At 50.9% G+C, this 12,872-nt stretch overlaps 1 protein-coding gene across 5 annotated transcripts in view; it reads left to right on the top strand.

Moving 5' to 3' along the window:
- The window catches only part of UBXN6 (UBX domain protein 6), a 137,332-nt gene that overhangs the window by 64,692 nt on the left and 59,768 nt on the right, over positions 1-12,872 (top strand). The window contains exon 1 of one of the 5 annotated variants that reach the window (XM_073544052.1): positions 3,620-3,845. The exons of the other annotated variants lie outside the window; for them this stretch is intronic. Coding sequence (XP_073400153.1) covers positions 3,762-3,845 — 84 coding nt within the window. The 5' untranslated portion in view covers positions 3,620-3,761. Of the gene's footprint in view, positions 1-3,619; positions 3,846-12,872 lie in introns of those variants that run through there. 5 annotated transcript variants of the gene reach the window in all.

Raw genomic sequence — 12,872 nt, 5'->3', positions numbered from 1 at the left:
TAGGGACGGGGATCGCTACTTACCTGTCAGACGCAGCGATCCTGCGTCCTCCCGCCCGGCTCCACGCGTCGCTCGTCGTCACAGCAGGAAGTGCCGCAGGAAGTGGACGACGAGGAATGGTCCAGCAGCTTCTCGCGCGATCAGTGATAACCAGCGGGGGAGCCGGTCGGAGGTAAGTATCACATGCAGCGATATCGCTAGCAATATCGCTGCAACGTCACAAAATCGGTGACTTTACAGCGATATTGCTAGCGATATCGCAGTGTGTAACGGGGGCTTAACACTAACATCTTTCTGTGCACGGCTACTGGATTCTACTGTGGTGAGCTAGATTTTTTTCTACAAATTTTTTGATTTTCATTATTGTCTGCAGCCGTGTCTGTATGAGCAGTGTGAGTAAAAAATAATTCTACGCTGCAGCCGTCTCCTTGTCATTTGTAGGCCAAACAAATATTTTTTTCTCGACTGCTGCGTCTTTTCTATCGGTGTAGCAAATAAATCAGTTTCAGCAGCCAAACAAATAATTTTACTGTACAACTGTCAATATAAGTAGTGTGTGTAAAATGATTGCACTCCTGCAGCGTTTTTTTGCGAGTAGTAGGTCTACAAAATAATTGGACTCTGCAATAGTGTGTTTAAAAAAAAAAAAAAAAAAAAAAAAAAAAGATTGTTTAGTGCAGCAGTTGTTTGCAAGTAGTGTGTCTAAGAAAACAATTGTGCCTCTGCAGCATTTTTTTTTTTTTGCTACTAGGGTGTGTAAAAAAACAAACTGTCTTTTTGTAAGCAGCTTTGTTTTTCTAGGAGGCTGTGACGAGCGTCAGCTTACGCTGAGTCCTTTTTCCTTTTAGAGTGGACCCTCTGGGCCGTGGCACCAACCCACCAAGGGCGAGCGAACCTAGTGAGAACCCACCCCCTGTACAGGGAGTGTCAGGGGCAAGACTAAGCGGGTGAGCCACCACGGCAGCTGGACCAGACGGCTGGCTCAGGGAGACACTATTGAGTGTCAGGCAACAGGACGAACAGGATACGAAACATAAAGCGAAGTCACAGGATTTCTTCAGCAAACGTGGTTACACGCTTTAATCAGATACAAGGCAAAAACAGAGAATGAGATGCAGGGCACCAACGGTGAAACACGGCAAGGTGCGTGCAACGGCACACCAAATGTTCCAGACATAACACATGCAGAAAACATACCGGAGTCCAGGGCAGGGTACGTGTTAGGGGTCACACCAGAGTTCCTAGGAGGGATGCGTGCTAAGACACGCTAGAGTCCAAAACAAGGTGCGTGCTCGGAGACAAGCCAGAGTCCAAGGCAGAGTGCGAGCAAGAAGACACGCCAGGGTCCAAGGCGGGTGCAAAGGCATCAGACTCCGGAAGACTGGCAAGGACCGACAGGATCCAGGCATCAGGATGAAGTCATCTGGTTCCGGGCCTCTGGCAGCGGTCGGCAGGCTTAGGGAATCCGGCAGACAAACCAGGATACGAGGCAGGGTGCGTGCTAGAAGACACGCCAGGGTCAGGTTAAAGGACGGAGATCTGCGCGTGCAGAGGGCACGCCAGAGACAGGTACAAGGACGGAGGCCTGCGCGTGCAGAGGGACCCGCCAGGGACAGGTACAAGGACGGAGGCCTGCGCGTGTAGAGGGACCCGCCAGGGATAGGTACAAGGACGGAGGCCTGCGCGTGTAGAGGGACACGCCAGGGTCAGGTACAAGGACGGAGGCCTGCGCGTGCAGAGGGACCCGCCAGGGACAGGTACAAGGACGGAGGCCTGCGCGTGTAGAGGGACCCGCCAGGGATAGGTACAAGGACGGAGGCCTGCGCGTGTAGAGGGACACGTCAGGTACAAGGACGGAGGCCTGCGCGTGTAGAGGCACACGCCAGGGACAGGTACAAGGACAGAGGGACACGCCAGGGACAGGTACAAGGACAGAAGCCTGCGCGTGTAGAGGGACACGCCAGGGACAGGTACAAGGACGGAGGCCTGCGCGTGTAGAGGGCATGCCAGGGACAGGTTCAGAGCAGAGTCCTGCGCGTGCAAAGGAACACGCCAGGGTCAGGTTCAAGGACGGAGGCCTTCGCATGCCGAGGGGCATGCCAGGGACAAAGTTTAAAAGCAGAGTCCTGCGCGTGCAGAGAGGCACGCCAGGGTCAGGGTTCGAGACAAGGGAAAGACTAGGACCTGTGCGTGCTAGAGGGCACAACAGGGTACATGGCAAAACCTGCGCGTACTTTTATATAAGCACGGGGAGGTATGCCAAGGGCAGGCAAGGACCTGCGCGTGATATAGAGAGCACGTAGAGCACAGTGCAGAAACAGCGTGAAGTGCGCGTGTAGAGGGACACGCCAGGGACAGGTACAAGGACGGAGGTACAATGACAGAGGCAGCGGTCGACAGGCTTAGGGAATCCGGCAGACAAACCAGGATACGAGGCAGGGTGCGTGCTAGAAGACACGCCAGGGTCAGGTTAAAGGACTGAGATCTGCGCGTGTAGAGGGCACGCCAGGGACAGGTACAAGGACGGAGGCCTGCGCGTGCAGAGGGCACACCAGGGACAGGTTCAGAGCAGAGTCCTGCGCGTGCAAAGGAACACGCCAGGGTCAGGTTCAAGGACGGAGGCCTGCGCATGCCGAGGGGCATGCCAGGGACAAAGTTTAAAAGCAGAGCCCTGCGCGTGCAGAGAGGCACGCCAGGGTCAGGTTTCGAGACAAGAGAAAGACTAGGACCTATGCGTGCTAGAGGGCACGACAGGGTACATGGCAAAACCTGCGCGTACTTTTATATAAGCACGGGGAGGTATGCCAAGGGCAGGCAAGGACCTGCGCGTGATATAGAGAGCACGTAGAGCACAGTGCAGAAACAGCGTGAAGTGCAAGGAAGCACAGAGAGCATGGCTGGGGCACTGGCTAGCTGATCGGTCTGCAGCACTAACAGGCAGGCAAGACTCCAGCGAACCCGGCTGAGGCATAGAAGGCGACACAGCTGTCACTGACCGACGAGCACGGCTGAGGCACAAGCAGGCGGGCACGGCTGAGGCACAAGCAGGAGGCTAGGAAGGCCAGGCGCATGCAAAGGGCACACGAAGCAGCAAAGCAAGACAAGAAACAAAGCAGAGCTAGGCAGGTACGGAACACGGAGCGGAAACTTAGGCAGAAACACAGTCAGATCAGAGCGAGAACAGAGCTAGCAGCGGAGCGTAGGCCAAAGCACAGAGCCAGGTCAATGGAGCACCTTGAGACTAGACATGGAAATGTGCAGGAGAGCACCATAGGACAGAGTATGGAAAACCAGGCAGAGACAGAGAAACATGAGAAGTACTACGAGGCTCAGAATAGCAAAGACCAGACATGGTGAAACAGGCTAAGGCAGAGAACAGCGGAAGAACTACAAGGCAAAGCAAGGCAAGGACAAACATGGCGCGAGAGACAACACAAGACATGGCACGAGACAGGAGGCAGAGTACAAGCACAGAGCGTGTGCAGAGACGCACAACAGAGCAGAGTGCAGGGGCACAGAATACAGAGAGAGACCAAGCAGCCATGCAAGGAAACTATACCATATGGAGGGGCGGTCTGATATAGCACCAGTACTTCCGGGTCAGGACCAGGGAGGGACTTTGGGTTCAGATCCTCCAGGATCATAGAGAGCATTGCAAGAACAGCCTGAGTAGAACCATAGAGGAGGTCACATGATCAGGGGTTTCCAGGAATACAGCAGATTGCAGAATCAGAGCAGGGCTGGAACATAGGAAAGGTCACATGATCAGGGGTTTCCAGGAATACAGCGGATTGCAGAGTCAGACAGAGACGGATGGTTACCCAGCAACAGCGTGCAGCCATGAGGTAAGGCGCGCGTGCACACTGCTCCAGACATCTTGCGGCATGACAAACATGGCGGACATGACAGAGGCATAGAAGAGGGATAGTAACGGTGATGATGGCATCATCATCTCTGGCCTATTCGTGGAGTAGTCCAAGCAGTGCAACACGGCACACACATACCGCATGGAGGCCCACTCATTGTTGATGAAGTGGTGGTGTTCTCCAGAGTGACTTGTGCATGTGTGCTGTAGCAGAAACTCCACTATTGCCTGCTGCTGCTCGCACAGTCTCTCCAGCATAGCAAGGTGGGGTTCCACCTTGAGGCTGGGAGCAGGAAGGCAAAAGTGAGGCTGCACCGCAAATAGGTCAACAGGGGGAGAATGCCAAGAGCACACACACTGCCTGCACTTTGTGACCAGATGAGGAGATGTAGGGGAGGCAACATGTAGATTGTTAGCTTGCAAGCAGGACCCTCACTCTTGTAACTGTTTATACTGTTTTACTTTGTATTGATTTTATTTTTTTGTCTGTGTATGTCCCCTCTTAATTGTAAAGTGTTGAGGATTATGTTGGTCTAAAGAAATAAAATTAACATGGATTAGGAGCCGGCCTTGACGGTTTTGCACCTTGCTCTTTCATTTGCTGTGCAGCTGGGCCAGTGTGACTGTGATGAAGGAGCAGTCGCCATCTTAGAAATGAGGCCACATGTTTGAGCTTGGCATCCATTTTGGTCTAAATTCAGGAATTACAGGCAGCTAACGGCTTCTATACCCCCAGGTGCTGTGTACTTAGTAAATACAAGCAGGATTTAGTGTTCCAATGCTAATTAGCCAGGGCCATTGGTGTGATAATGAGGATAGGCCCAAAACAGAGCTTCAAAGCTCAGGTATGGAGCCGTGCCAGCAGGGGGCCGGAAAAAAGCCTAGGGCTTCAATTAGAATGTACCTGCTAGCAGACGCAGGAATATACGTCCTTTGTGTGTCCCAGACGCTTTGGCTCCATCCTAGGAGCATGGATTATTAGCCCCCCTCTGACACAGGGGGAGGAACCTAGCGTGTTTAAGGACTAGCATCCCCTGGCACATATTCATTCTTTCACACAGAAGATCTAGACGATGACGATCTAAGAAGGACCTGGGGACAGACCTGCCGAGGGGAGCAGCGGCCCATGCTTTGGGGGTCTGTCCGGCAACTAAGATTCTTGTACCTGTGGACTACAGAGCTCCCCAGCACCCACATGACCCTACAATCCGGTAAATTGACCTCCAGCTTAATATCTTAAGTCTTGTACCCTTATTGTTATATCTTTTCTCTGACTGTAAATTTACTGTATATTTCTGTAATTATCTAGTGCGCCCTTAAGGCAATTAAACTATAAACTTAATCTTGGGCTGATGCTTTTACTCTGATCACGAATCTTAGAACCCCCAGCGGGTAACAGGACCTCCTCCCCGGCGACCATTTGCTCTAGGTGCAGTTCCCTTACTGACCTGAGAGACAAAGGGGGCGCCGGAGAGCTGTGCCTGTGTAGTTACGTCTCGGTGGTGACGTGGGAGGAACGGGTCTGTGTGTGTTCCTCCACAGTGACCAACACCTCTTCCTCCGAATTGCCCGCATCACTCGAATGGCCTTGATTCCATGATGTGTCAAGGACCTCATCTTCCCCCATGGGGTCATCACACCTCTCCAGTCTGTCTGTAACTCTGCTGCCCTACTAAACCACTTCTGTCCTTGCTACTCCTCCACTTCTCCCTCTGAAAATCCCTTCATTGTCTCCCAATTCCACAACGTATCCACTTCAAGCTACTAACTCTGACCTACAAAGCCATCCATAATCTGGCTCTTCCATATAACTCTGAACTAATCTCCCACCACGTAATCTCTGGTCCTCCTAAGACCTCCTCCTCATTTGTACATTCATCAGCTAATCGCCTGCAATCTTTTTACCGAGTATCCCTCATCTAGCAGAATTTTGTAGCCCAACACATCTAATTATCCCCTACATTCGGAACTTTAACGCGGAACTTGAAAACCCATGTCTTCAGAACTGCTTACAACTTGCAGTGACCCCGCTGCCACCTCAAGAACACCGGAGCTGCTGCAACCCCTGAACCTACTGTCTCCTTCCCCACTATCCTGTAAAATGTAGGGTACTCTCCCCTCTGTACCTGTCTGTCACTATTGGTTTGTGCATTGTAATTTCTATTTGTGTTTTGTATGTAACTCCTCCTCACGTACAGCACTATGAAGTAAATCATGCTCCAAAAAAAATAATAAAAATCCCCTGCTTGATGTTCCACCCAGGCTATACCCCTGCCCTCCTTGCCACTGTACACACAGCAGGAAGCTGCAGCAGTTGGCACCTGTGTTTCATCGTCGGCATCATCAGAGATGTCTGCTGACTAGAGTTGAGCGAAACGGGTCAAAAAATTTCAAAAGTCGCCGACTTTTGGCAAAGTCGGGTTTCATGAAACGAAACCCGACCCTAGGATGAGATCGGCCACGAGGTCGGCGACTTACGCGCCAAAGTCGCGTTTCAAAAGTTTGTTTTGCGCTCTTTTTCAGCCAATCAGGATCCACGGACACTGTGGGCAACGTGATGACATAGGCAGGGGTCACCACCATCTTTCAGAAGGGCATGCAAGTGATTGACTTGCTTTGGTGGGCATCACAGGGGTTATAAAAGGGCGTGCACGCCGACCGCCATCTTACTTCTGCCGATCTTAGCATAGGGAGAGGTTGCTGCTGCTGATTCTGTAGGGAGAGCATTAGGCAGGGAAGAAGAAAAAAAAACTGCTTCTGCTGCTAGCGATTTTGCCTGTACAACACACCAGTCACTGTGTGTGCAGTGCAAGGGGAGGCTATATTGTGGTGGATCAGCGGTGTTGGTTGTTAGGCTGCCTTCTAAGGCTTCCTGACAGCTGCATTGCTGTTTACCCACTGCTCTGCAAACTGCTTTTTTAAAAGCAATCCCAATTTTTTTTTTGTCCTGCTGAGGTACTGAGCGTGCATTTTTTCACACCATACAGCGGTGTACGCTCCTCACACAGTACCGTGTAACGGCTGTTATCACAGCCACAGTGAAGCTATCTGTGTGTCACTCTGTGAGAATAAGTCGAGGACATGTTCCGTTCTTACAGACCTGCACCTACTAGTTTTGTCTAGCTTTCAAACAGTTAAATATATTTGCTGTTTGATCACATTCAAAACTATAGAGAGACAGCGTGTGTCAGTCCGTATACTTAAAAAACACGGAGCTTGACAATTTTACGTACACCGGACAGCCGTGTACGTGCACGCTCCTCTCAGTACCGTGTAATGGCTGTTATCACGGCCACAGTGAAGCTATCTGTGTGTCACTGTGAAATGATAAGTGGAGGACTTGTTCCGTTCTTACAGACCTACACTCTAAGGAGATTCCTATTCTGCCCAATTCTACATACACTTTGTAGTTTGTGATACACTAGCCAATTTCTGCCTGTGACATAGCGCTCTGATATTCAGTGGGCCTCACACAATCCAAAAGTGTCCAGTGTCCACTAGTGTGTGCAGAAATTCAAAATCTCCCTTATCCTGTAGTCACTTTTTTCACACCTGTGCCATCGAGCCTGTGACATAGCGCTGTGATATTAAGTGGGCCTCACACAATCCATAAGTGTCCAGTGTCCACAAGTGTGTGCAGAAATTCAAAATCTCTGTGATCCTGTAGTCACTTTTTTCACACCTGTGCCATCGAGCCTGTGACATAGCGCTGTGATATTAAGTGGGCCTCACACAATCCATAAGTGTCCAGTGTCCACAAGTGTGTGCAGAAATTCAAAATCTCTGTGATCCTGTAGTCACTTTTTTCACACCTGTGCCATCGAGCCTGTGACATAGCGCTCTGATATTCAGTGGGCCTCACACAATCCAAAAGTGTCCAGTGTCCACTAGTGTGTGCAGAAATTCAAAATCTCCCTTATCCTGTAGTCACTTTTTTCACACCTGTGGCATTGAGCCTGTGACATAGCGCTCTGATATTCAGTGGGCCTCACACAATCCAAAAGTGTCCAGTGTCCACTAGTGTGTGCAGAAATTCAAAATCTCCCCTGTCCTATAGACACCTTGTACCTTGTTTTACATTACTATATAGTTTGTTGGATTTTGTCTACATTTCTACAAAAAATGAAGGCTGGTGGAAGAGGCCGTGGAATTGGGCGGGGGTTGGCAGCTGGTAATGATGGTGTTGGTGGTGGATCTGATGGTAGTGGCAAGAGCAAAATAGGACCGAATGCAGGAGGTGTTGAGCCTGCGTCATCGTCTGGCTCCATAAGGCTTCGAAGGCTTAGTTTTCTAGGAGTTGGCAAACCGCTTTTAAAGCCAGAGCATCAGGAAAAAGTTTTGTCTTACATTGCTGACTCAGCCTCCAGCTCTATCGCCTCCTCTTCTGAAGTTGTAAAAAGTAAAAGCACTGAGTCGTCATTGGAGGCTCATGTTCATGAACCACACCTTTCCTTGTGTCCTTCACCCCAACCAAGATTGAAGGATGATGCAGGCCATACTACTGATTACTCCATGGAGCTGTTTTCACATACCATGCCTGGATTATCAAGTGAAATGGTGAATTACCCAGGCCAAGATGAATCTGACATGGAGTGCACTGATGCACAGCCGCTGATAGATGATTCTGCTGGTACATTCACTCAGAGCACTACATTGTCCTCGCAGTGTACAGAGCCAGATTCTGACCCTGATGAGACTCAGGTGCCCCTTCCCGCACACTATACCACCATACACGGTGACACAGAGGAAGGTGCACATGACATTGAAGAGGAGGTGATGGATGACCCAGTTGTTGACCCAGATTGGCATCCATTGGGGGAAGAGGGTGCTGCTTCCAATAGCTCAGATGAGGAGCATCCACAGCAGACATCGACATCGCAACAGCTGTTATCTGGCAGGCCCGGAGCACTCCAAAGACAGGTTCCAAACATCAAAAGAGTTGCTGGACAGCTTGTCCAGAGGGTCAAAAGAGCACAGCGTGCTAGGCCGCAAAATGTCTGCCAAAGTAGGAAGAGTGCAGTGTGGCACTTTTTTGAACAAAATCCTCATGATCAGGCCAAGGTTATCTGTAAGAAGTGCGCAAAGACCTTTAGCCGAGGGAAAAATCTGAAAAATTTGAATACCAGTTGCATGCTTAGACATTTAACCACCATGCACTTGCAAGCGTGGACACAACACCAAACCTCAAGTGCCACATGTGCAACTGATCACAAAGAAGGTAGTCAGCAACGCTACATTGTTTCCCCCACTGTAAGCCCACCGGTTAGCACAGCAGCAAATGTTGAGGTGTCGTTGCAAGGCCACAGCAGTCAGGGAATCCCACTGATATCAACGAAATACTGAATCTAGGCCATCAGAAAGAACACCAACTCCATCACCATCATCAACCCTCTCTGTCAGCCCTGTCCACCGCTACTTCCACCATATGCAGCTCTCAAGTCCAGCTCACCCTCCCAGACACTATGAGTAGGTCAAGAAAGTACTCAGTCTCTCATCCGCGTACACTGGGTTTGAACGCCCACATTGCCAAACTAATCTCGTTTGAGATGATGCCCTATCGGTTGGTGGAAAGCGGAGCTTTCCGCGAACTCATGGCCTATGCAGTACCACGCTATGACCTACCCAGTCGCCACTTCTTCTCTCGCAAAGCCATCCCAGCCCTCCACCATCATGTAAAAGACTGCATTGTCCATGCACTCAAGCAGTCAGTGAGTGGAAAGGTGCACATTACAACTGATGCATGGTCCAGTCGGCATGGCCAGGGCCGTTACGTGTCCATCACTGCGCACTGGGTTAATGTGGTGGATGCAGGGTCCACAGGGGACAGCGTTGGTGGGACAGTGCTGCCTAGCCCATGGTATAGGAAACAGTTGGCTGTAGGCGTTCGACCCTCCTCCTCCTCCAGAAGCGAAAGCTCGTCCACAGAGCGCAGTCGTACGAGCACTCCATCTGCAGCTGCCACTGTTGCACACGAGGTGTCCCCCTATCGAGCAGCTAGTGGAAAGCGTCAGCAGGCTGTGTTGCAGATGATGTGTTTGGGCGACAGACACACCGCCGAGGTGCTGGCCGAGTACTTGAAGCGACAAACTGAGTCATGGCTGGGCAGTGTACATCTTGAGGCAGGCAAGGTAGTTAGTGATAACGGCCGTAATTTTGTGGCAGCCATAGCCCTTTCAAAACTCAGCCACATACCTTGCTTGGCTCACACCTTGAACCTGGTGGTGCAGTGCTTCCTCAAAAATTATCCGGAGTTAACAGCCCTGCTCCAGAAGGTGCGAAGACTGTGCGCGCACATCCGCCGGTCGCCTGTACACTCCGTTCGTATGCAGAAGCTGCAGAGATTGCTCCACCTTCCCAACCACCGCCTCATTATCGACATTGCAACAAGGTGGAACTCCACCCTGCACATGGTGGAGCGGCTGTGCAAGCAGAGGCAGGCCATAATGCATTTGTGGGAGGATACACGGCCAGGCACTTTGAGAGCAGACATGGAGTTGACAGGTGTGCAGTGGTCGAAGCTGAAAGACCTCTGTAAAGTCCTTCAGTGTTTTGAGGAATGCACACGGCTGGTAAGCGCAGACGACGTCATCCTAAGCATGAGCATCCCACTTATGCGTCTGCTCATGCAAACTTTAAGGATATAAAGTTATTCTCGGGCTTACTGTGCGCTGCTTGACCGGAATGAATTCACCACAATGTGAGAAATTTGACCATTTAATTCCCTACGCGTTTCAAAGTGTGAACCACTTCTTCTTCAGGGGTTGCAAACTTTGACGCACCTTAAGGAGCAGGCGTATGCAGCCAATGTTGATGAGGAGGAGGGAATCCTTGATGACATTCAGCCATTGTCTGCTCAGGGACCTCTCCTGGACGAGGTGGAGGAAGAAGAGGAGGAGGCGGATGATGATGGGATGATTACTTAGGGGAGGAGGATGCATCTCGTGGGGCAAGTGAAAATGTTGGCGTGGCAAGGTCTGGTACGGGGTTTGTGCGTGACTGGAGGGATGTGGATTTGCCAGAAAGTGCTCCTCCAACCAGCACTCGCAGTGCATCATTGACACCGGGAACATTGGCCCACATGTCAGATTATGCCTTGCAGATCCTAAAAAGGGACCCCCGCATTGCCAAAATGATGAACGATGACGACTACTGGTTGGCCAGCATCCTGGATCCACGCTATAAAGGCAAATTACAAAACATCATGCCACAGGAGAACCTTGACCTAATATTGGCTAATAAACAAGCAACTCTGGTAAATCGGTTGCTTGAGGCATTCCCAGCACACAGCAGCGGTGATGGTTCTCACACGAGCCGTACGGGCCGGGGGCAGCTTGGCAGAGGTGTTCATGGTGCACACAGCAGAAGTGGCGTTGGAGACAGGGGTTTCATGACAATGTTGTGGACTGATTTTTCAAGTACCGCTCAACAACTGGTAATACTGCATCGATGGAAAGTGACAGGAGACAGCACTTGTCAACTATGGTTACAAACTACTTTTCCTCCCATATCGATGTTCTCCCACACAGGTCATTCCCCTTTGACTATTGGGCCGCTAAACTGGACACCTGGCCTGAATTGGCACAATATGCCTTACAGGAGCTCGCTTGCCCAGCTGCAAGTGTGCTATCGGAAAGAGTCTTCAGTGCAGCTGGATCAATCCTGACAGAAAAAAGGACCCGTCTGTCAACCCAAAATGTGGATGATCTAACCTTCATTAAAATGAACCATGCATGGGTTTCCAAGGATTTTGTCCCACCTTCCCCTGATGACACATAGGGTGACAGAAAAATGGCTTGCTTTGGTCCACCTCTTCCTGGGACTTGACCTATTTCGCCTTTTGCATCAGCCGAATGTCCAACATCAACATATGCCACTTTCTAAAACTCCCTAACTGTGCTGCCTCCCCCCCCCATGGCCGGGGTCACCACCTAGCGCACGACACCGTGCGAGTGCCGTTGCCCTGGACAAGTGGGTAGGCCGACTCTTGGGCGCGGCACTGGCACAGGGTCCCTCATAGTGCAATCAAGTGTCTCTGACGGTGGTGGTGCACACCCGCTGTCAGACACACCGCCGTACTATGAGGGGCCCAGTGCCAGTACCGACGCCCATGAGTGGGCCCCCCTTGCTTGGGCAGGGCCCCAGCATTTGCAATCTTTACCTCTCCCTGCTCCTCCGCTGTGTAGTCTGGGCCGTCAAATCCATACTGTGCCTGACACCATCTGAGCCTGCCTCCTGATGTATAGACATATATTTTGAATGTGTACGCTATCCATACATGTTATCCGGGGATACGGTACCCTTTCTCACCTTTGTGCAATCACGTGTAATCCATACTGGGTGTGAGAACAGCTGGCGAGCTGTTAAGCAAGCTACAGCACCTGTGGTTTGCACACGTAAGTTTTTCATTTTTTCAGGAATGACGGTTAGGCCTAATTCCGGAACTGCGGTTGACCTGCACTTACTGGGAAATCATCGTTCGCGGGTAATAATTTTAATCAGTGATCCCCATCACTAACGTTGTTCAGCGGGTTATCTGCACCTGTAAGCGACAAACGCTGGCCTTTTCAGTGTAGCGCACATGCAGCCACGGACATGTAAGGGCATGACACACCAGTTATTGGCCAATCTCATGTGCCAGAGCCTCACGTGTCCCTCTAGTAAGCCGGACTCGGACCGCGGGGCATGACGGAGTATCGTTCGTTAACGGAATTAAGCTTGCAATGTGTGCATCTTTTCTGTAGCTGGCATGGTTGAGGTTTCCCAGGTGGAGTCGAATTTAACCGTAGGCTCCACTCCTGGTGGTGCCCTTCTGGACATTCCTTTAAGGTTCAGCTTTGCAACCATACTGCCCACATAAAACAAACACTTTGCCTTCATGAACGCTGTTTGGAGGGTCATGACTAGTGGGAATAACGCCGCCCAATCAGTTAACCTGCTAGAGAGATCCTTCGTTGCTCCCAAGCATGACATCACACTCCCTAGGAGGAAGGTAATGCCACTGTGGCGA

The sequence above is a fragment of the Dendrobates tinctorius genome, unplaced genomic scaffold (assembly GCF_039654945.1).
Source record: "Dendrobates tinctorius isolate UK_male_01 unplaced genomic scaffold, ASM3965494v1 ptg000011l, whole genome shotgun sequence".
Lineage (NCBI taxonomy): Eukaryota > Metazoa > Chordata > Amphibia > Anura > Dendrobatidae > Dendrobates > Dendrobates tinctorius.
Note: the sequence above shows the minus strand (reverse complement) of the source record. Positions and strands in the feature narration are given on the sequence as shown.